Raw genomic sequence first — 20967 nt, 5'->3', positions numbered from 1 at the left:
ACAGTTTTATCTCAATGTCTTCATTCAAAGACTCAATCATGGACACTCTTACTGACAGTTGTCCTGCTTTGCGTGATGTATTGTTGTCTCTACCTTCTTGCCCTTTGTGTTGTTGACTGTGCCCAATAATGTTTGTAACATGTTTTATGCTGCTACCATGTTGTGTTGCTACCATGTTGTTGTCATGTGTTGCTGCCTTGCTATGTTGTTGTCTTTTAGGTCTCTCTTTATGTAGTGTTGTGTTATCTCTCTTGTCGTGATGTGTGTTTTGTCCTATATTTATATTTTATTTATATTTTATTTTTAATCCCAGCCCTAGTCCCTGCAGGAGGCCTTTTGCCTTTTGGTAGGCTGTCATTGGGCGTAATTGTAAATAAGAATTTGTTCTTTACCTGACTTGCCTAGTTAAATAAAGGTGAAATAAAAAAATAAAAAAATGAAATCATGCTGCCTTTGAAAACGACCCAGCGGCGTTGACTTTCGCTCCTCCCGTTCACTTCAGGTATGAACGGGCGTCACGGGCCATGCTCCCTGTCTGTTTAGCCCGGTGCGGGTTCAATTAATCAAACTCCCTCAGGAACGAAGCGAAGTACATTTGACTCCGGCGAATCAGACCCCGAGTGTGAAAAACAGGGTGGGGGCAGAGATAGACCTTCGGGCAGACTGCACTGGTTCAGTGCGTATCCTAGGAACATGGCCGATGGTTAATGCTGCTGATTAACCAGATGAGACAGTCAAAACTGTTTTGTTACATGAGAAGGTACAAGAAAAGGAGTTTAAACTTGGCAAGGTGGTTAGCTAGCTACCGACCGTCGATCGAGCAGAGGGGGTGTTATTGGCTGGAGAAAAGGAAAACAACATGGCGGCCTTGGAGCTCGAATGGATCCCAGAGACACTGTACAACACTGCTATATCAGCAGTGGTGGACAATTACAGTCGATCGCGAAGAGATATTCGTTCCCTCCCTGAAAATATTCAATTTGATGTGTATTACAAGGTAAGTTCTTAGTCTAGTTTGCTCACTAACGTTATACAATGTGATGTTCCCGAGTTGATTCGTTTTAGCTAGCCAATTAACGTTACAGCTAACGTTGCAAACTCTTTGCAAAGCAAATCAGCTGATTAACTTGCTTGCTAGCTATCCTGCTTAAAAGGTTAACAACAATATATTCCGTTTAGCAGACACTTTTTATCCAGAGCGACTTGCAGTCATGCGTGTATACATTTTTACATGTGGGTGGTCCCAGGAATCGAACCCACTATTCTGGTGTTGCAAACACCAAAGCTGGGGAACGATGGTATCTTAAGGGGGAGGAGAAAAAAACATTTTTTTTTAAAATTAAGGCTTCGTCATAATGTAAGTGTTTATTATTCATTTATTTATTATGGTAAGCTGGGGGGGGGGGGGGTGAAAATGTATTTAAAAAAAAAAATTAAGTAAGGGGAAGAGAGGACTCGAAGGTCTCCAGGTCGAATCCTGCCTCAGCCAGAAATAACATTTCTAAACAACCACCAAAAGTGTTCATTTTTTACTCTCACATTGGTCAATATAGCAGTTAATGTTACGATTATGGTACCATAATTGTTATATGTGTTTTAATGAGGTTGGTTTATTATGTACTGTACTCCCGCAACCTTGTTTATGCAATTAGTATCTTAAATGATCAGTTATCTGTTGCAGTGTCTTGTGGACTGCATATTACCTGATGGGTTTATAAATACATCACATCTATGAACATTTACTCAGAGCCACGTATGTTAGTTATTTAAAGTGAATAATGATTGACCTACAATCAAAAGTCATTCAAATAATTGGTTGAAACATGTTTATTAATGTGAAATGTCACACACACACAGCCCCTAGGGATCCAAAGTAATGAGTGGGTATGGCACTGCCTGATTCTGAGTGAATGACACAATCGGAACCAAACATATGACAACATCCATGCAAACAGAGGGGGAAAAAACTCAAAGTTCTAGGGCTCGATTTAATCAGATTAGTGTTGGTCAACACCAGCATAGCGGTTGTTTTGGCGGTATCGGAGGTGAAACTGTGTTAGAGCTGTCAAATTCACAAGCAGAACCTTGTTACCTTATCACCTTGAATGCAACAAAACCACCCAACTTTATATTCAACAAATCCCATGCAGCCGCGTTAGAAACACTGAAATACATTATGTTCTATTGTAGGCTATAGGCCCTACTCCTGACTAGACTGATAGGCTTTAAGTCCCCCCATCCAAATTAACTTCAAAATGATGCAATGAAGCAGGCTATGGGTGAAGCAGGCCAGGTTCTGGTGGCAGCAGACTGGGCTGTGGGTGAAGCAGGCCAGGGTCTGGTGGCAGCAGACTGGGCTATGGGTGAAGCAGGCCAGGTACTGGTGGCAGCAGACTGGGCTATGGGTGAAGCAGGCCAGGTACTGGTGGCAGCAGACTGGGCTGTGGGTGAAGCAGGCCAGGTACTGGTGGCAGCAGACTGGGCTGTGGGTGAAGCAGGCCAGGTACTGGTGGCAGCAGACTGGGCTATGGGTGAAGCAGGCCAGGTTCTGGTGGCAGCAGACTGGGCTATGGGTGAAGCAGGCCAGGTACTGGTGGCAGCAGACTGGGCTGTGGGGTGGCAGCAGACTGGGCTGGGGTGAAGCAGGCCAGGTTCTGGTGGCAGCAGACTGGGCTGTGGGTGAAGCAGGCCAGGTTCTGGTGGCAGCAGACTGGGCTGTGGGTGAAGCAGGCCAGGTTCTGGTGGCAGCAGACTGGGCTGTGGGTGAAGCAGGCCAGGTTCTGGTGGCAGCAGACTGGGCTGTGGGTGAAGCAGGCCAGGTACTGGTGGCACCAGACTGGGCTGTGGGTGAAGCAGGCCAGGTACTGGTGGCAGCAGACGTGGCGCTGGAGGAAGCAGGTTGGACTGTAGTGGGAGCATCCTGGGTGGGGCTAGGAGCAGAGAAATCATCAGCAGTGGTGATGAAGTCATCCAGAAGACTACCAACTGTGGGGTACATTGCATAGTTCTCAAAATCAGTCTCCTCCAAGTCAGGGGGGTCCATGTCCTTCCCAGTCTGCCTGAGCAGGTAGTCTACACCAATCAGCTCTCCTGAAAATGAAATAAAAAAGCAAAACGAGACAGAAATGTAATATTACTCACAATATCTTCATCATATCAATACACTGACGCGCAGTTTTGTTTCTGCAATGTTTTAATGTATATCATGATATTGGTTAAGAAATTGCAGTTTGGTATGTATGTCTTAGAGGCTATACCAGAGGAGAGCACTTAAGGCGTCGGCATGCTTCAGTTTGGCTGGCGGCTAGCCTAACCGACCAAGTATTCTTGCATACTCCCTTAAAAGACCTTCGCTTGAAAAAGTGGTATGAGTCGTCTCTTGTTGAATGACAGACTACTGAAGAATCCCAAAAGTTGACCTCGGCTACCAACTTCGGCACGCCTCAAGACAAATAGTGTGCTCGACCAACCTTAAAAATGGAGAGATGTCACAATGTTGTCATAATATATGCACAATCTATTCAAAAGCATGAGGGCGCCTTTACAGAGGCTATAGCAGAGCGCTCAGTTCCCTGAGAGACAGCAGAGGCAGTGGTGGTCTTCACGCAGGCTGTAGCAGAGGGAGTCGGGGAGAAGGGCGAGGTGGTCTTCACAGAGGCCCATAACAGGGCTGGGGAGAAAGGCGAGATGGTCTTCAGAGGCCCGTAGCAGGGCTGGGGAGAAGGGGCGAGGTGGTCTTCACAGAGGTCCGTAAGCAGGGCTGGGGAGAAGGGCGAGGTGGTCTTCACAGAGGTCCGTAAGCAGGGCTGGGGAGAAGGGCGAGGTGGTCTTCACAGAGGTCCGTAAGCAGGGCTGGGGAGAAGGGCGAGGTGGTCTTCACAGAGGTCCGTAAGCAGGGCTGGGGAGAAGGGCGAGGTGGTCTTCACAGAGGCCCGTAGGGCTGGGGAGAAGGCTGGGGAGGCCCGTAAGGGGCTGGGGAGGTGGTCTTCACAGAGGTCCGTAAGCAGGGCTGGGGAGAAGGGCGAGATGGTCTTCAGAGGCCGTAAGCAGGGCTGGGGAGAAAGGCGAGGTGGTCTTCACAGAGCCCCGTAGCAGGGCTTGGTGAGAAAGAGGAAAATGTATAAGATTTATTATGAAAATGATTTGAACGTAAACCGTATTAAAAACAAATATGTAATCAAACAAGCTCTTGACAGGTTAAGCTATAGCTGGCACGCTACACTAAAAATGATCACCGACCATACCGATCACTTATCGCATGCATTTGGCTGATATCGTTCATTACGTTAGTTAGCGTATACTAGAGAAATGTAAAGTTTGAAATTATATAAGTTTGCCAATACCAATTTGGTATTGGGACATTTTGTCTTTATCGCCCAGCTCAAGAATAAGCTACACTGAGTGGACAAAACATTAAGAACACCTTCTTAATATTGAGTTGCACCACCTTTTGCCCTCAGAACAGCCTCAATTTATCAGGGCATGGACTACAAGGTGTTAAGTGTTCCACAGGGATGCTGGCCCGTGTTTCTCATGATCTTTTCAAATTGGCAGGATGTCAAGAATGGTGGGCCATTCTTGATACACACGGGACACTGTTGAGCGTGAAAACCCAGCAGCGTTTTAGTTCTTGACAAACTCAAACTGGTGCGCCTCACACCTACTTCCATACCCTGTTCAAAAGGTACTTCAATCTTTTGTCTGCTCATTCACCCTCTGAGTGGCACACATACACAATCCCTCTCAATGCTTAAAAATCCTTATGTAACCGGTCTCCTCCCCTTCATCTACACTGATTGAATTGGATTTAATAGGTGACATCAATAAGGGATCAGAGCTTTCACCTGGTCAGTTTGTCATGGAAACAGCAGGTGTTCTTAATGTTTTGTACACTCAAGTGTATATCATTTTTACACCAACAGACATCCTAGGCACGTCATGCTGAAATGATAAAGGAAGTAAAGAAGGAAAAAAATGTATATGAATACTGACAATACGGTCATGTGAGATTTAAAACATGACAATAGTTTTTCTCCATGTTTTGATGAATGTTAGTTCTAGGTGTTAGTTCTAAAAGGATCACGGTGCATGATGTAGTAAGTAAAAGGCCACTCGGAGACAGCGGTTTGGGGCACTTGCAGACGTTGTCTATGGGTGGGGACACTCAGAGGCTGTAGACAACTTGGCCAGGCTACAGACATCTAGTGTCAGTTAAAAAAATTAATATATATATATATATATATATATATTAGTTACAAACGTATTTAGCAGATGTTATTGCTAGTGTAGCAAAATGCTTGTACTTCTAGTTCTGACTGCAGCAATATCTAACAAGTAATATCTAACAATTTCACAACATATACCCAATACACACACATCTACGTAAAGGAATGGAATAAGAATATACAAATATATAGACCAGCAATGTCAGAGTAGCATAGACCTAAGATACAGTAGAATAGAATACAGTATATACATATGAGATGAGTAATGCAAAATATGTAAACATTATTTAAGTGGCATTATTAAAGTGGCCAATGATTTCAAGTCTGTATGTAGGCAGCAGTCTCTCTGTGCTAGTGATGGCTATTTAACAGACTGATGGCCTTGAGAGAGAAGCTGTTTTTCAGTCTTTGTCCCTGCTTTGATGCACCTGTACTGACCCCGCCTTCTGGATGATAGCAGGGTGAACAGGCAGTGGCTCGGGTGGTTGTTGTCCTTAATGATCTTTTGGGCTTTCCTGTGAAATTGGGTGCTTTTCTTTTCTTGAACTGCAAAAGAGCGAGAGAAACCGAATGGACACAATGATCAAAGAAGGAAACCAAGTCACCTGTCAAAAGGATTATCTGAATCAATGTTCTGTCATGGCAGCAGAGCCATAGTAATTGTGAAAAAATATGACAAAAAATTAAATATTTACCATTGACAACAAGTTCAATGCGGTCCTCAATGGAGGAGTCTGAACAGCAGATACAGACGCTGGGGGTGCTGTAGGTGTTGGCCCAGCAGGTTCATTGGAGAGACCTGCTTAAAATATAGACGGGACATTACTAGATAGAGTATGGTACCTCATTTGAATTAATCAGGAAAGTGAATACATGTTTTAGCCGGTAAGCTTTATTAATCCCCCCCCCCCTGGGCTGCTGTTGACTACAGCACTCTCAAGCAGCTCACCCCACAACCCATCCCCCACACAACGGAAACCGTGAGTCCAAGGGGTGATGAACTCTGGCTCTCTCTGAAACTTTGATTGACCTGTTGTGATTGGTTGATAAGATCACAGCTTGGTACTTTGACACTGTCCATACTCTCTTTGTTACAATATGCAATGACAATTTAATGTCCAAATATTAGAATAAAGTTGCTGTTCATTAGTATTAAAGGCTTACATTTAATGACCGGTATTTCTAGTACTGTATATACAAAAGTATGTCAACACCCCTTCAAATGAGTGGATTTGGCTATTTCAGCCATACCCATCACTGGCGGGTGTATAAAATCAAACACCCAGCCATGCAATCTCCATAGACAAACATTGACAGTAGAATGGCCTTACTGAAGACGTTGGAAAGGTGGCATCCTATGACGTTGCCACAAGTCAGTTCATCACATTTCTGCCCTGCTAGAGCTGCCCCGGTCAACTGTAAGTGCTGTTATTGTGAAATGGAAATGTCTAGCAGCATCAACGGCTCAGCAGGAAAGTGGTAGGCCACACAAGCTCACAGAACGGGACCGCTGAAGTGCGTAGCACATAAAAATAGTCTGTCCTCGTTTGCAGCACTCACTACCGAGTTCCAAACTGCCTCTGGATGCACCGTCAGCACAATAACTGTTTGTCGGGATCTGCATGAAATTGGTTTCTGTGGCCAAGAAGCCGCACACAAGCTTAAGATCACCATGCGCAATGCCAAGTGTCTGCTGGAGTGGTGTAAAGCTAGACGACATTGGATTCTGGAGCAGACGAAACACATTTTCTGGAGTGATGAATCACGCTTCACCATCCGGCAGTCTGACTGACTAATCTGGGTTTGGCAGATGCCAGGCGAACACTACCTGCCCCAATGCATAGTGCCAACTGTAAAGTTTGGTGAAGGAGGAATAATGGTCTGGGGTTGTTTTTCATGGTTTGGTCTAGGACCCTTAGTTCCAGTGAAGGGAAATCTTAACGCTACAGAATTCAGTGACATTCTAGACGAGTCTGTGCTTCCAACTTTGGCAACAGTTTGGGGAAGGCCCTTACAGGTTTCAGCATGCACCCGTGCACAAAGCGACGTCTTTACAGAAATGGTTTGTCGATCGGTGTGGAAGAACTTGACTGGCATGCGCAGAGCCCTGACCTCAACCCCATCAAGCACCTTTGGGAAGAATTGGAACTCCAATTGTGAGCCAGGCCTTATTGCCCAATATCAGCCGCCAGCCTCACTAATGCTCTTGTGGCTGATGGAATCAAGTCCCCAACATGTAGTGGAAAGCCTTCTCAGAAGAGTGGAGGCTGTTATAGCAGCAAAGAGGGGACCTGTTTGACGAGTAGGTGTCCACATACTTTTGGTCATGTAGTGTAAAACGGTATGTTTTCTAGATGAACACACAGTTCAAATGTCACAGGCCTATGCATGTTTTGCTATTTAACTCTTGTCATAATACATACCTTCTTAAAGAGGTCATACCACTTCTACCTCAGAGCTGGCCTGTTGCCTGCATCGGGAAGGCCAAACCCCGGTGGTGGCAAACGTCTGTAAGCAAGACATTCACTTATAGGGCTTATGGGTCTTTTTAGGCATCTGAAACCAACAGGATGAATGTATCACACTACCACAAGAACAATTAGCAAGACATAGCAAACCTAATGTGAACTATGCTAATGCAGTCAGCCTAAAATAATACACTGTGTTATTGGAAAACAAGTCCGTATTCAAGCAAGTAGGCTCATCATTGCAAATTTGTAAGCTAGGCTATATCATGGACTGACTGATTTTTAATTAATCAACCATTACATGTATGTGTAAGTTACATTCGCTAAAGCTGTTTATAACTAGAAGTTTGTCCCCTGGATATCAAAGCATAATCTAACTTAGCTGGCATAATACTGTAAGCTGTTTTTATAGATGGCTAGCTAGCCAACAAACGTAGCTAGCTGAAAATAATTCACCCAAATGGGCAATAACCTTGTTAACATTAGCAGATTGCCTGAGATTTTGGCTCTCACCAACTTTGACAGTTCTCTTACCCATGAAAACAAATGTTAGAGCTAATGTAATGTTACCGTACTGTTACCATGATAGCTAGCTAGCTTACCAGGCAGCTAAGCTAACCACTTTCCACAGGGTGATGAAAGTGCACCGTGATCTTGATGCTCCTTTGCGATAAATATTGAGGGTCTTATTCTGGTGACATGACGATACTTGACTGCTGTTTTGACAAATAAAAAATATTCTCGCTCTTATCCTAGTGCCTACCTGCACTGTACCCACACAGCCTACCTGCACTGTACCCACACAGCCTACCTGCACTGTACCCACACAGCCTACCTGCACTGTACCCACACAGCATACCTGCACTGTACCCACACAGCATACCTGCACTGTACCCACACAGCATACCTGCACTGTACCCACACAGCATACCTGCACTGTACCCACACAGTCTACCTGCACTGTACTCACACAGCCTACCTGCACTGTACTCACACAGCCTACCTGCACTGTACTCACACAGCATACCTGCACTGTACCCACACAGCCTACCTGCACTGTACTCACACAGCATACCTGCACTGTACCCACACAGCCTACCTGCACTGTACTCACACAGCCTACCTGCACTGTACTCACACAGCCTACCTTCGCTGTACTCACACAGCCTACCTGCACTGTACCCACACAGCCTACCTGCACTGTACCCACACAGCCTACCTGCACTGTACCCACACAGCCTACCTGCACTGTACCCACACAGTCTGTACCCACACGCACTGTATCTGCGAGTTGTTGGCTAGAGCACACGTGCCAAGACCAGAGTAGACACGTTTGCTATTTAACGCAACTTTATAAGACAACTATCGGTTGAGTTGAAAATGTAAGTGTACACAAAAATGTGTTTCCATATTTCGCAAAAGCCACTGGTGTGAAAATGCGCACATTTTCTTTATGCAGATTTTAGAATATTCGCATGAAAATCTGTGACCAGTTGGATGGAATCCTAGCTTCTGACACTCCTGTCCCTTTTTTGCTAACTTTGTCTTCATGTTTCTCCAGCTGTACCAGCAGGGTCGGCTCTGCCAGCTGGGAGGGGAGTTCTGTGAGCTGGAGGTGTTTGCCAAAGTTCTAAGGGCATCTGACAAAAGGTACTTTGTGTGTGTATATATATATTTCATATTCTGTATGGTAATCTGACTTCATGATCATGTGAAGCAAAAGGGACATGATGATCCTTGAGAGATCCTTGAATGTCATTGTCACGCATTTTGACCGGTTCTCATGTATGATTGTATCACGTCGTCATGCCCGGTCTTTGTGTATGTGCCTGCAGACACCTCCTGCACCATTGCTTCCAGGCCCTGATGGATCATGGGGTGAAAGTGGCTTCTGTCCTGGCCAACTCCTTCAGCCGCCGCTGCTCCTACATTGCAGAGTCTGATGCCCATGTGAAAGAGAAGGCCATTCAGTTTGGCTTTGTTTTAGGTAGGCGCCCGCACCCATCAACTTTCTTTACCATTTTGTGTCTGATTGTACTAATGTTGACCCTGTCCTGTAGGTGGCTTTCTGTCTGATGCAGGCTGGTATGGTGATGCAGAGAAGGTGTTTCTGTCGTGTCTGCAACTGTGCACACTGCATGACGAGGTGCTTCACTGGTACCGTGCTGTGGAGTGCTGTGTCAGGTCAGTGGGTCACAGAGCGTTAGTATATTCGGGTCCAATTCTAGTTCTATGGCTGGTTACTCTTAGTCTGTATTTTTCCACAAAAGCTTACCAAATTCACTAATTTCTCTTAGGTTGCTTCATGTCCGGAATGGCAACTGCAAGTACCATCTTGGTGAAGAGACTGTCAAGTTGGCCCAGTTGTATATGGACAAATTGGCCAAACATGGTCATCAGGCCAACAAAGCTGCGCTCTATGGAGAGCTGTGTGCGCTGCTCTTTGCTAAGAGCCACTATGATGAGGTATGTTGCCTGGTAAAGATATATCAATTGGTTCTGTTAGATTCTTTTGGTGTTCTGGTTTATCATGTTGATCTCATCACTGATATTGTCTTTTGCAGGCCTACAGGTGGTGCATAGAGGCAATGAAAGAAATCACAGTGGGTTTGCCTGTTAAAGTTGTGGTAGATGTCCTGAGACAGGCCTCCAAGGTACGAGTATTCCCTTTTCCTGTGTTATAGACATGTCTATGAATGTATTAATAAATACTTTTTGAGATGTCCCCATACTATTGTCACATGAGTCACTGCAGTACTCTGTTAGTCCTAGATACTGCTTCGGACTGTAGTTAGTAGGGATGTAACGATTCACCGATACACATTGGTCCCAGATACAAGTGCTTTGGTCTGAGGACCCCAAACCGAACCAAATGTAGCATACATTGGTCAGAAAATCGATTCAAACGTTACAAATCGCTTTCACATTTGTTTTTTATGTTGGTTCACTAACATTTATTACATGAATTCTACCTTCTGAAAATACAGTGCTTTCAGAAAGTATTCAGACCCCTTGACTTCTTCCAAATGTTGTTGTTACAGCCTGATTTAAAAATTGATTTAAGTTCACACACAAAAATTCACTGGTCTACACACACAATACCCCATAAAGTCAAAGTGGAATTATGTTTATTTATTTTACAAATTAATTAAAAATTAAAAGCTGAAATGTCTTTAGTAAATAAATATTCAATCCCTTGTTATGGTAACCTCATCTCTGTACCCCACACATACAATTATATGTAAGGCCCCTCATTCGACCTCGGAATTTCAACCACAAAGACCAGGGAGCTTTGCCTCGCAAAGAAGGGTACCTATAGGTAGAAATGTAAAAAAAATGTATAAAATAAAAATCAGACATTGAGTGTCCCTTTTGAGCATGGTCAAGTTTTTCATTATACTTTGGATGGTGTATCAATACACCCAGTCACTACAAAGATACAGGCATCCTTCTTAACTCAGTTGACGGAGAGGAAGGAAACACTCAGGGATTTCACCATGAGGCCAATGGTGACTTTTTTAATGGTTGTGATAGGAGAAATTGAGGATGAATCAACAACATTGTAGTTACTCCACAATACTAACCTAAATGAAAGCGTAAAAAGGAAGCCTGTACAGAATAAAAATATTCCAAAACATGCCTCCAGTTTGCAACAAGGTACTAAAGTAATACTGCAACTGTTGCAAATTTGTCCTTAATACAAAGTATGTTTGTGGCTAATACCACACATTGCTAATTACCACTCTCCATATTTTCAAGCATAGTGGTGGCTGCATCATGTTATGGGTATGTTTGTCATCGTTAAATACTCAGGAGTTTTTCAGGATAAATAAACGACTGGAGCTAAGCACAGGCAAAATCCTAGAGGAAATCCTGGTTCAATCTGCTTTCCACCAGACACAGGGAGGTTAAAACACCTTTCAGCAGGACAATGACCTTAAACACAAGGCCAAATCAACTCAAGTTACTTATCAAGAAGAAAGTGAATTTTGTGGCCATGTTATAGTTTTGATTTAAATCTACTTGAAAATGGTTGTCTAGCAATGATCAACAACAAATTTGATGGTGCTTGAGGAATTTTGAAGAAAATAATGGACAAATGTTGCACAATCCATGTGTGGAACGCTCTTAGAGACTTACCCAGAAAGACTCGCAGGTGTAATCACTGATAAAGGTGCTTCTACAAAGTATCAACTCGAGGGCATGAATACTTATGTAAATGAGATTTATGTGTTTCATTTCAAATTTGCAACAGTTTCTAAAAACTTTTCACTTTATCGAACACCTTCAGTATTCAAATGCTAAAATGGCATGCGTGATCTTAAGCTTTATTCGTTGAGTGCATTCTGAAAGTATTCGGACCCCTTCACTTTTTCCACATTTTGTTACATTACAGCCTTATTCTAAAATGGATAACATTCATTATTTTCCTCATCAATCTACACACAGTACCCCATAATGACAAGGCAAAAACAGGTTTTAAGTCTTTTTTTAAATTTTATTATAATTTTTTTTTTTAAACACCTCATTTACTTAAGTATTCCCCATAATAACAAAGCAAATACATCTTTCTAGAAATGTTAGCAGATTTATAAAATTAAAAAAATTTTTTTTTTTTTTTTTTTTAAGTATTTGCGTAGGTATTCAGACCCTTTGCTATGAGACTCGAAATTGAGCTCCGGTGCATCCTGTTTCCATGGATCATCCTTGAGATGTTTCTACAACTTGATTGGAGTCCACCTGTGGTAAATTAAATTGATTGGACATGATTTGGAAAGGCACACACCTGTCTATTGTCCGTAGGATTCCGAGACAGGATTGTGTCGAGGCACAGACCTGAGGAAGGATACCAAAACATTTATGCAGCATTGAAGGTCCCCAAGAACACAGTGGCCTCCATCCTTCTTAAATGGAAGAAGTTTAGAGCCACCAAGACTCTTCCTAGAGCTGGCCGCCCGGCCAAACTGAGCAACCGGGGGAGAAAGGGCCTTGGTCAGGAAGGTGACCAAGAACCCAATGGTCAAAGCTCCAGAGTTCCTCTGTGGAGATGGGAGATCCTTCCAGAAGGACAACCATCTCTGAAGCACTCCACCAATCAGGCCTTTATGGTAGTGGCCAGACGGAAGCCACTCCTCAGTAAAAAGGCATATGACAGCCCGCTTGGAGTTTGCCAAAATGCACCTAAAGGACTCTGACCATGAGAAACAAGATTCTCTGGTTTGAGGAAACCAAGATTGAACTCTTTGGCCTGAATGTCAAGCATCACCTCTGGAGGAAACCAGGCATGAATGTTTATGCAACAAATGTTAGTGTATCGCATCTATTCAGTTTCTAATTAAACCAAATCTTACCGAATCATTTCAAACTAAAAGGTATGGTTCCTGTATCGTATCAGAGCCCATGTACTGTATCTCGATACGTAGTGAATCATCTGGGAAAGATGCACATCCCTAGTGGTTTGATCTTGGTGTGGTTTCATGCCTTTTGTGTTTGGACCAACAGGCCTGTGTGGTAAAGAGGGAGTTCAGTAAGGCAGAGCAGCTGATAAAGCATGCTGTTTTCCTGGCACGGTAAGTTAGATTCACCACACTTTTTTGTTTGTGTGTTGTACTCCTTGTCTCTGTCTCCTTCAGTAATGTCTGTTTCCTTCTTGTTTCTGCAGTGAGCATTTTGGACACAAGCATCCCAAATATTCAGACACTCTCCTTGATTATGGGTTTTATTTGCTGAATGTGGATAACATCTGCCAATCAGTTGCAATATACCAGGTGGGTGAGTCCGTCTGAGATGTCGATTGACAGCAGAGAGGGTGTATCAGATGTGTGATATTGAAACTGTGTTAATATTCCAGACGGCTTTAGATATCCGGCAGTCGGTTTTCGGGGGAAAGAATATCCATGTGGCCACAGCACACGAGGACCTGGCATACTCCTCCTATGTCCATCTGTACAGCTCTGGCAAATTTGACAACGCGCTGTGAGTAATCAACCAGGGGTACTTGGCCTATCCACAGGGGGTATTTGAAGACTCATGAGACCATAGCTTTACTGGTAAAATGGACATGAGGGGTTACTTCTAGTGAACTCCAGGCAGAGCAAAATTCAGTTGGTACAGTAACTGAGAAAGGTTGGGAACCACTGCTGTAAGGTACTTGTTGTCCATTTGATGTTATGTATGTACTTTTAGTCTCTCTTGTATTTGGACGTTCATGCAGGCCAATTGCAGTGTCCCTCCCAAAAGTGATGTTCCTGCCTTTATTTTGTTTCCTAGGAAATGTTTGTGCTTTAGCTACTGTGTCACGGAGTTAAATCTGTTTCTCTGCTGTGCCCCCTGGGTATGTTGTGTACAGATTCCACGCAGAGAGGGCCATAGACATCATCACTCACATTCTCCCAGAGGATCATCTGCTGCTGGCCTCCTCCAAAAGAGTCAAAGGTAAAACGGCTTTCACAACCATCTGTTTACTCCTGTCCCACGTTGTCCGTGATGGGCACGATGATGTCTGTGATTCTCAACTGCTGCCGAGTCAATTACTGAAGAGGAGTTGTTTTATTTTGGAGGAGAGGTCCGTGTTAGTTGGATTAGATCAGTTGATCCGTTTTCATCTTTCATTTCCTGACTAACTTGAGGTGTACGTCTGACTCTCTGTACCTCTTCTGACTGTGCTGTGCTGCTCACTCAGCTCTGATCCTGGAGGAGATCGCTATTGACTGCCACAACAAGGAAACAGAGGAGAGGCTGCTCCAGGATGCCCATGACCTCCACCTCTCCTCCCTCCAGCTGGCCAAGAAAGCCTTCGGGGAGTTTAATGTTCAGACAGCGAAACACTATGGCAACCTGGGCCGCCTCTACCAATCCATGAGGAAGTTCAAGGTCAGAATTAGATCATCCCTCCCTTCCAACCCCTGAGACAAGTGTCTGTAGAAAGCATGCAGAAGGTGACCTGTGACACACTTTCATCATAAACTGCCATCCAAATGTTCTCCACGGTGTTTACGGACCCTGTGACACACTTTTGGAGCAGGAATCTGCTCTCCAAGTAGGTTAAAATGTCACAGAGGCTCTGGGATTTAATGATCGCTGAAAAGATGTATACAGACCCCAAGGCTATGATTGACTGAGAGGTCTCATCTGTTTTTGTTTTTCAGGAGGCAGAGGAGATGCACATCAAGGCCATCCAGATCAAGGAGCAGCTTCTGGGTCAGGAGGACTATGAGGTGGCTCTGTCTGTGGGCCACCTGGCCTCTCTCTACAACTACGACATGAACCAGTATGAAGATGCTGAGAGGCTCTACCTGCGCTCCATCGCTATCGGTCAGTCACTAGTTTAGATGGGGTCTATTTTACCTTTGTACTCTTCTTTTGTAATCTATTCTTCCTCATTGTCCTATTCGATATTCCTACCAGTATGTGTGCTTTTCCCCTGCAGGTAAGAAGCTGTTTGGCGAGGGCTACAGTGGACTGGAATACGACTACAGGGGCCTAATTAAACTGTACAACTCTTTGGGGAACTATGAGAAAGTCTTTGAGTACCACAATATTTTATCCAATTGGAATCGGCTGAGGGACCGGCAGTTTGCTGTAGCTGATGCCCTGGAGGATGTCAACACCAGCCCCCAGGCCACAGAGGAGGTGGTGCAGTCCTTCCTACTGTCACAGAACCATGGGGCCGGCCCACCTGCTTAGGCTTCCTACACAGACACATGCACACACATGCCCACACGCAGATAGAAACGCTAAGGTGTTCACAGCTCGCTTAAATCTATTGAACACACCCTCTCCACATCAAGTTACACGGTTGGCCTTGCAATGGGCCACCTGGCTTTAGGGAAATGCACTATGGCCTGTGGAATGCATCTGATCCAGTCTTTTTATCGTTCTCCTGTGATCAACCCTGCAAATAACATTTGATGGGAGGAATCACTTGCTATACACTTTGCATTACCTAACACCGCTTTCATCTCCGTCAGTCTTCTGTTTTGAGACCGGGGGGAAACAATGAGAACATAGTGTTTTATAGAATAGTACATGGGGTTTTTTCTGCTTCATTCTTGGTCAGAGCTTGCCCTTTATTGACCATTGATGTCCCCTGTAAGCATGGATTCAGCACCACTTGGCTTTTTGCTTTGGTCAATTATAAAAAGCCAGAGTGACTTTTTCTGGGTGCAATCCTTCTGTTATTGTGCTAATGTCATGAGGGAGTTTACAACCCATTTCATCCATGGACCAAATCTTCGATTCTATTTATTTTTGGAACATCTGTTTCTGCCTCACTCTAAAGATGTTGTTGGTGCAGTCCTTCATGCATGCGTTTTAAAGGTTGTCTGTGATTTGATGAATTTGAAATGCACCAGCATGTGTATTGAATTGGACCACAATTGTGCTCCACAATTGTTGGACCACTGACTTATGGAATATTTGAAAGTGTACGTTAGAGTACCTTTGTGGAATTAAAATGCCAAGTATTTATAAGGAATTTCATGAAGCTAAACCAAACACAAGTCAGCTAAAACTTGCTATTGAGAACTCCCTCCCTGTCGGACTAAGACCCTCAAAACACACCGTTAACAATAGAATGGGTCTCGTGTTTTCATTTTAGAATGAAGATAGTAAAGTTAGTAGTGCTAGTGAACGGTTACCTAGTGCAACATTAAGTAATGATGTACCCCATTTTGTATGGACTAGGTAAATAGAAATGATTGCCTTGCTTTTAAACATGCACGTCTGTCTCATGGCTGTTAATTTGACATGTGCTGTTATAGTCCAACTGAAGTCCAAGCCTTAGCCTTAAAGGACGATCAGCCCAAGGTGCTCTTGCTCTGGTTATTAGCATGCTTCCTTTCCATATGCCGACAGAGACGGGAAGGTCACATGTTTGACCTGACATGCACTACATGGCCAAAATTATGTGGACATCGCTTCAAATAAGTGGATTTGGCTATTTCAGCTACACCCATGCTGATAGGTGTATAAAAATCAAGGACACAGCCATGCAATCTCGAAGGCCAAACATTGGCAGTAGAATGGCCCATTTTGAAAAGCTCAGTGACTTTCAACGTGGCACCATCGTAGGATGCCACCTTTCCAACAAGTCAGTTTGTCAAATGTCTGCCCTGCTATAGCTGCTATGGTCAACTGTAAGTGCTGTTATTGTGAAGTGGAAACGTCTAGGGGCAACAACGGCTCAGCCGCGAAGTGGTTGGCCACACAAGCTCACAGAACAGGAGTGTAGGGTGTAGTGCATAAAAATCATCTCCTTGGTTGCAACGCTCTCTACCGAGTTCCAAACTGCCTCTGGAAGCAACGTCCGCACAAGAGCTGGTCGTCGGGAGATTCGTCAAATTAAGCTTCATGAAATGGGTTTCCAGCTGCATACAAGCCTAAGATCACCATGCGCAAATGCCAAGCGTTGGCTGGCGTGATGTAAAGCTCGCCGCCATTGGACTCTGGAGCAGTGGAAACGAGTTCTCTGGATTGATGAATCATGCTTCAGCATCTGGCAGTCCGACGGACTAATCTGTGTTTGGTGGATGCCAGGAGAACACTACCTGCCCCCAATGAATAGTGCCAACTGTAAAGTTTGGTGGAGGAGGAATAATGAACTGGGGCTCTTTTTTGTGGTTCGGGCCAGGCCCCTTAGTTCAAGTGAAGGGAAATCTTAACGCTACAGAATACAATGACATTCTAGATGATAATGTGCTTCCAACTTTGTGGCAACAGTTTGGGAAAGCCCTTTCCAGTTTCAGCATGCCCCCGTGCACAAAGCAAGGTATTTATCGGCGTGGAAGAACTTGACTGGCCTGCGCAGAGCCCTGACCTCAACCCCATCAAACACCTTTGGGATGAATTGGAACGCCAACTGCCAGCCAGGCCTAATCGCCCAACATCATTGCCCGACCTCACTAATGCTCTTGTGGCTCAATGGAAGAAAGTCCCCGCAGCAATATTCCAACATCTAGTGGAAAGCCTTCCCAGAAGAGTGGAGGCTGTGATAGCAGCAAAGGGGAGACCATATTAATGCCCATGAATTTGGAACGAGATGTCCGAACAGATGTCTACATACTTTTGGCCATGTATTGTCTCTTCAAGCTAAGACTGATCATGTTGTCCTCAAATCAAGGACACCCAGTCCTTCTGAGGGAAGACCGCCAGCACTGTTTGTCAGCCAGCTTGACTCAACAGCTTTGTTGTGAAAAGTATTGCACCATGGGTGATGAATTAGGATGAACCGAGTTCAAGCTTAGAGACGGAAGGTGACAGGGAAGGCCGTTCTGAGGCAGATCAAGGGACAAGACATCTTAAAATCTGAACAGGTGAAGCAAATGGACATTCTCACATTTCAACCCTTTTATCCCCAAGTGCTTTGCCTGTGTACATCTGAAAATAAAAACCATTTTAGATTTAAGAAATTGAATGTTCAAAAAAGTTTTCCACCTCCTTGTAAACTGGGGTGACTGGTATATGGTTGTGTTTATGTCCCTGGTTTTGTTTACAAGGCTTTAATTGTTTCTGGTGAATGTTACTGTTTGGGTCTGAATATCTGATGGTATTTGTGATTGCTGCACACATGAATTTGGGGCTGAGCCCCCCCTGTCCTTTACGTCTGTCAGTGTCAGCAAGACTGCTAAAAGATTCATTGAAGACGTCTCTCTGGAACAAGGCATAGCATCTCAATCAGGAGTTTCATCTTTGTATGTTATAGGTGGAACATCTATTGAGAGTTGAACACTTCTAGACACGTTTTCCACTGAAACTGGAGCAAATGCAGCCCATGTAGCTTTTTTTATTTAGTTTTTACTACGTGCTGTCTATATCCTCACATGCATTGCAAGGCGCCAGCCTTTTGTAAAGCACATTTATTTCCACACTAACATTTTAACTGTTGCTCACTCTGAAACTCCCATGTAAATAGAAAATGGTCTAATTCTAGAAGTATAACTATGGGCAAGTTTCACAGACCTACATTAAGCCCACTCTTGGACTAAATTGTACTTTTGACTATGACTACTGTTATGGCTAAACTTCATTTTAAAGGTTTTGCATCAGAAACTACCCCGTATTTCATCCATAGTTAGTTAAACAATGTTCTTGAAATTTTAAGGTCTTTATTATCGAAAGGTAATTTGGCCAAATCCTGGAGTCATTTAATCTTGGTCTGTGAAACTGGCCCTAAATGTGTGTTTTAAAAGAGGAGGTTACACACACACACATTTTGAGTTTAGGTATGACTCTGAGAGAAGTATTTGCAGAACTAGATTGCAGATATTCCATACATGCTGTATCAGAGTTTTTAAAGAACTGTGGTGTGCATTCATCTTTTGAGATATTGTATTTATTGTATACTGCGTGAAGTACTGCCTGCTGCATAGTTGTGGATACAGTCCTCTAGTAAGAGTGGCTTTAGTGGTTGTTCATCATGACATCCATGGCTACCCAGAAAGGTAAGAGGAAATTGGAGGAATGTGTGTACTGAGAACATGTAAATCATTTTCATTTCATGTACTGCCTTCTGCAGTACCCCTAAATTTGAACAGATGGCAACAGTGACAGGCAGATGGCAACAGGTCAGCCCATTATTCTGTCATAGGATGGGGTCTTTAAATGAAATTGCACAAACAATATGAAATGAAAGGACTTTTAGTAATCTCCTTTTGTTTCATATCAACACTACTGTGTTTTTGTACATTTTTTCATTAACATTTTACAAAGCTCTGAAAAGATGAAGGAATATTGAGATGTCTATGAATTGAAAAGATACAAGTAAACGTCGACATCATCATTAGTGACACAGTGCGCTTTTTTATGGATAGATGAACGTTATTTGGCTTGTGTAACGCAATGCACCACCATTAAATGATATTAAACTTGTTTGTACATTATGAATCTGTGTCGGTTATTCTTTTGCAATAACACAAACTTACTAAAGTCAGTAAGTCTTGATTATCTAAACTTGCTGAAATATTTCAAGGGCTTTGATGAACTGCATCCAGTTGCAGCCCCGTAGTAGCCTGTAACTAAACCAATACTATCGCCATCTACTGGCCGTGGTTAATCCTTACCACATACATGTGAACTCCTTTTTTTCGGTCCTTGCTGTCCGGGATCCTTGGGACGTCCCCACCCCATTTAAATTGAACGGTAAAATAGTAATTTCCCTTCATAATCATCCTTTCCTAGCTTAATTTCCTACTTTATTAGCATCCTTTCATCTTTTCCTAATTCAGGGAAGGAAAATATGTCCCTTTCCTTCTTACCTCGCTCCCTTCTTCCTTTCCTAACTACTAGCCGTGGCACAAATAAAATGAGCCAGATGTTAAATCGGATTTATAGATCTGAAGTATCCTGCTGGAGATTCCACTCACCGCCAAATATGGTGATGAGAGGAAGCCTAGTGGTCGGCAGTGAGAGAAGATGGAACTAGAAGGATTTTGTCCGACTTTCTGCTCATTTTCTCATCGATGAAACATTTGATTTCAAAACAGTTTTCTGTTCCCAAAACGAACATTTGTTGCCAACAGAGTTGACTACGTTTTGTACACCTTACAATATGCAAAAGTAAAATAATAATTTTATATATATAAACAAATAAAAAAGGATGTTGTTCAGAATCAGTGCAAGGGCGAATTGAGTTATTGCACATGCGCACTTCACAGAGTAGGCGCTCCCTTAATGGAAATATAAAAATACATGCTAGATTTGGAACTGCCCAGGCCTGTAAGAACGAGCCAATAGGCTCTCGCCAGCTGCTCGTCCTGCCAACTATGAAATAAGGAAAGGAAAGGGTTCTAGGAAATAAAATGAGGAAATTAAAGGAAAGAGAAAAGGAAGCAAGGAAAGGGAGCTAGGAAAGGAGGAAAGGAGCTAGGAAAATAAAGGAGATAAAGACAGGGAGATTGGGAAGGGAGCGAGGAAATGGGAGTAGGGGAGAATCGGAAGCCAGGAAAGAAGGAAAGGAAGCTAGGAAAAGAAAGGAGATAGGGAAGGAGGAGGGGAAAGGAGTTAGGGAAAGAAAGGAATCTAGGAAAGAAGCTAGGAAAGGGGGAAAAGAAGGGTGCTAGGAAAGGACAGGAGAGTGGAAAGGACAAAAAAAGGGAGCAAGGAAAAGGAATCTAGGAAAGAAAATGATGGAAGAAAGGGAAGAAGGAAAAGGAACAAGGAAAGGGAGCTAGGAAAGGTGGAAATGAGCTAGGAAATGAGATAAGGAAAGGGAACTAGGGATGGAGTTGAGGAAGCTAGGAAAGGAGGAAAGGAAGCTCGGAAAGAAAAGGATGCTA

General features: G+C 43.6%; 1 protein-coding gene across 1 annotated transcript; it reads left to right on the top strand.

The window, feature by feature from the left end:
- The first annotated feature begins 596 nt into the window (after positions 1–596).
- Positions 597–15681, top strand: LOC115135708 (amyloid protein-binding protein 2). Its single transcript, XM_029670696.2, has 13 exons — positions 597–997; positions 9255–9343; positions 9529–9680; positions 9754–9877; positions 9991–10159; positions 10258–10347; positions 13196–13263; positions 13356–13461; positions 13545–13669; positions 14043–14128; positions 14376–14566; positions 14842–15007; positions 15123–15681. Exons 1-13 carry the CDS (start codon positions 860–862, stop codon positions 15377–15379), a joined length of 1761 nt encoding a protein of 586 aa, XP_029526556.1. The 5' UTR covers positions 597–859; the 3' UTR covers positions 15380–15681.
- The last annotated feature ends 5286 nt before the right edge of the window (positions 15682–20967 follow it).

Source organism: Oncorhynchus nerka, linkage group LG10 (genome assembly GCF_034236695.1).
Source record: "Oncorhynchus nerka isolate Pitt River linkage group LG10, Oner_Uvic_2.0, whole genome shotgun sequence".
Lineage (NCBI taxonomy): Eukaryota > Metazoa > Chordata > Actinopteri > Salmoniformes > Salmonidae > Oncorhynchus > Oncorhynchus nerka.
The sequence above is the reverse complement of the archived record's forward strand: the minus strand, read 5'-3'. Positions and strand labels throughout refer to the sequence as shown.

Excerpts from the sequence above, each read along its gene's own strand:
- LOC115135708 (XM_029670696.2), top strand. The coding sequence starts at position 860 with ATGGCGGCCTTGGAGCTCGAATGGATCCCAGAGACACTGTACAACACT. Across the intron at positions 9,878-9,990 it reads GCTGTGGAGTGCTGTGTCAG|GTTGCTTCATGTCCGGAATG; the intron begins GTCAGTGGGTCA and ends AATTTCTCTTAG. Across the intron at positions 13,264-13,355 it reads CATGCTGTTTTCCTGGCACG|TGAGCATTTTGGACACAAGC; the intron begins GTAAGTTAGATT and ends TTGTTTCTGCAG.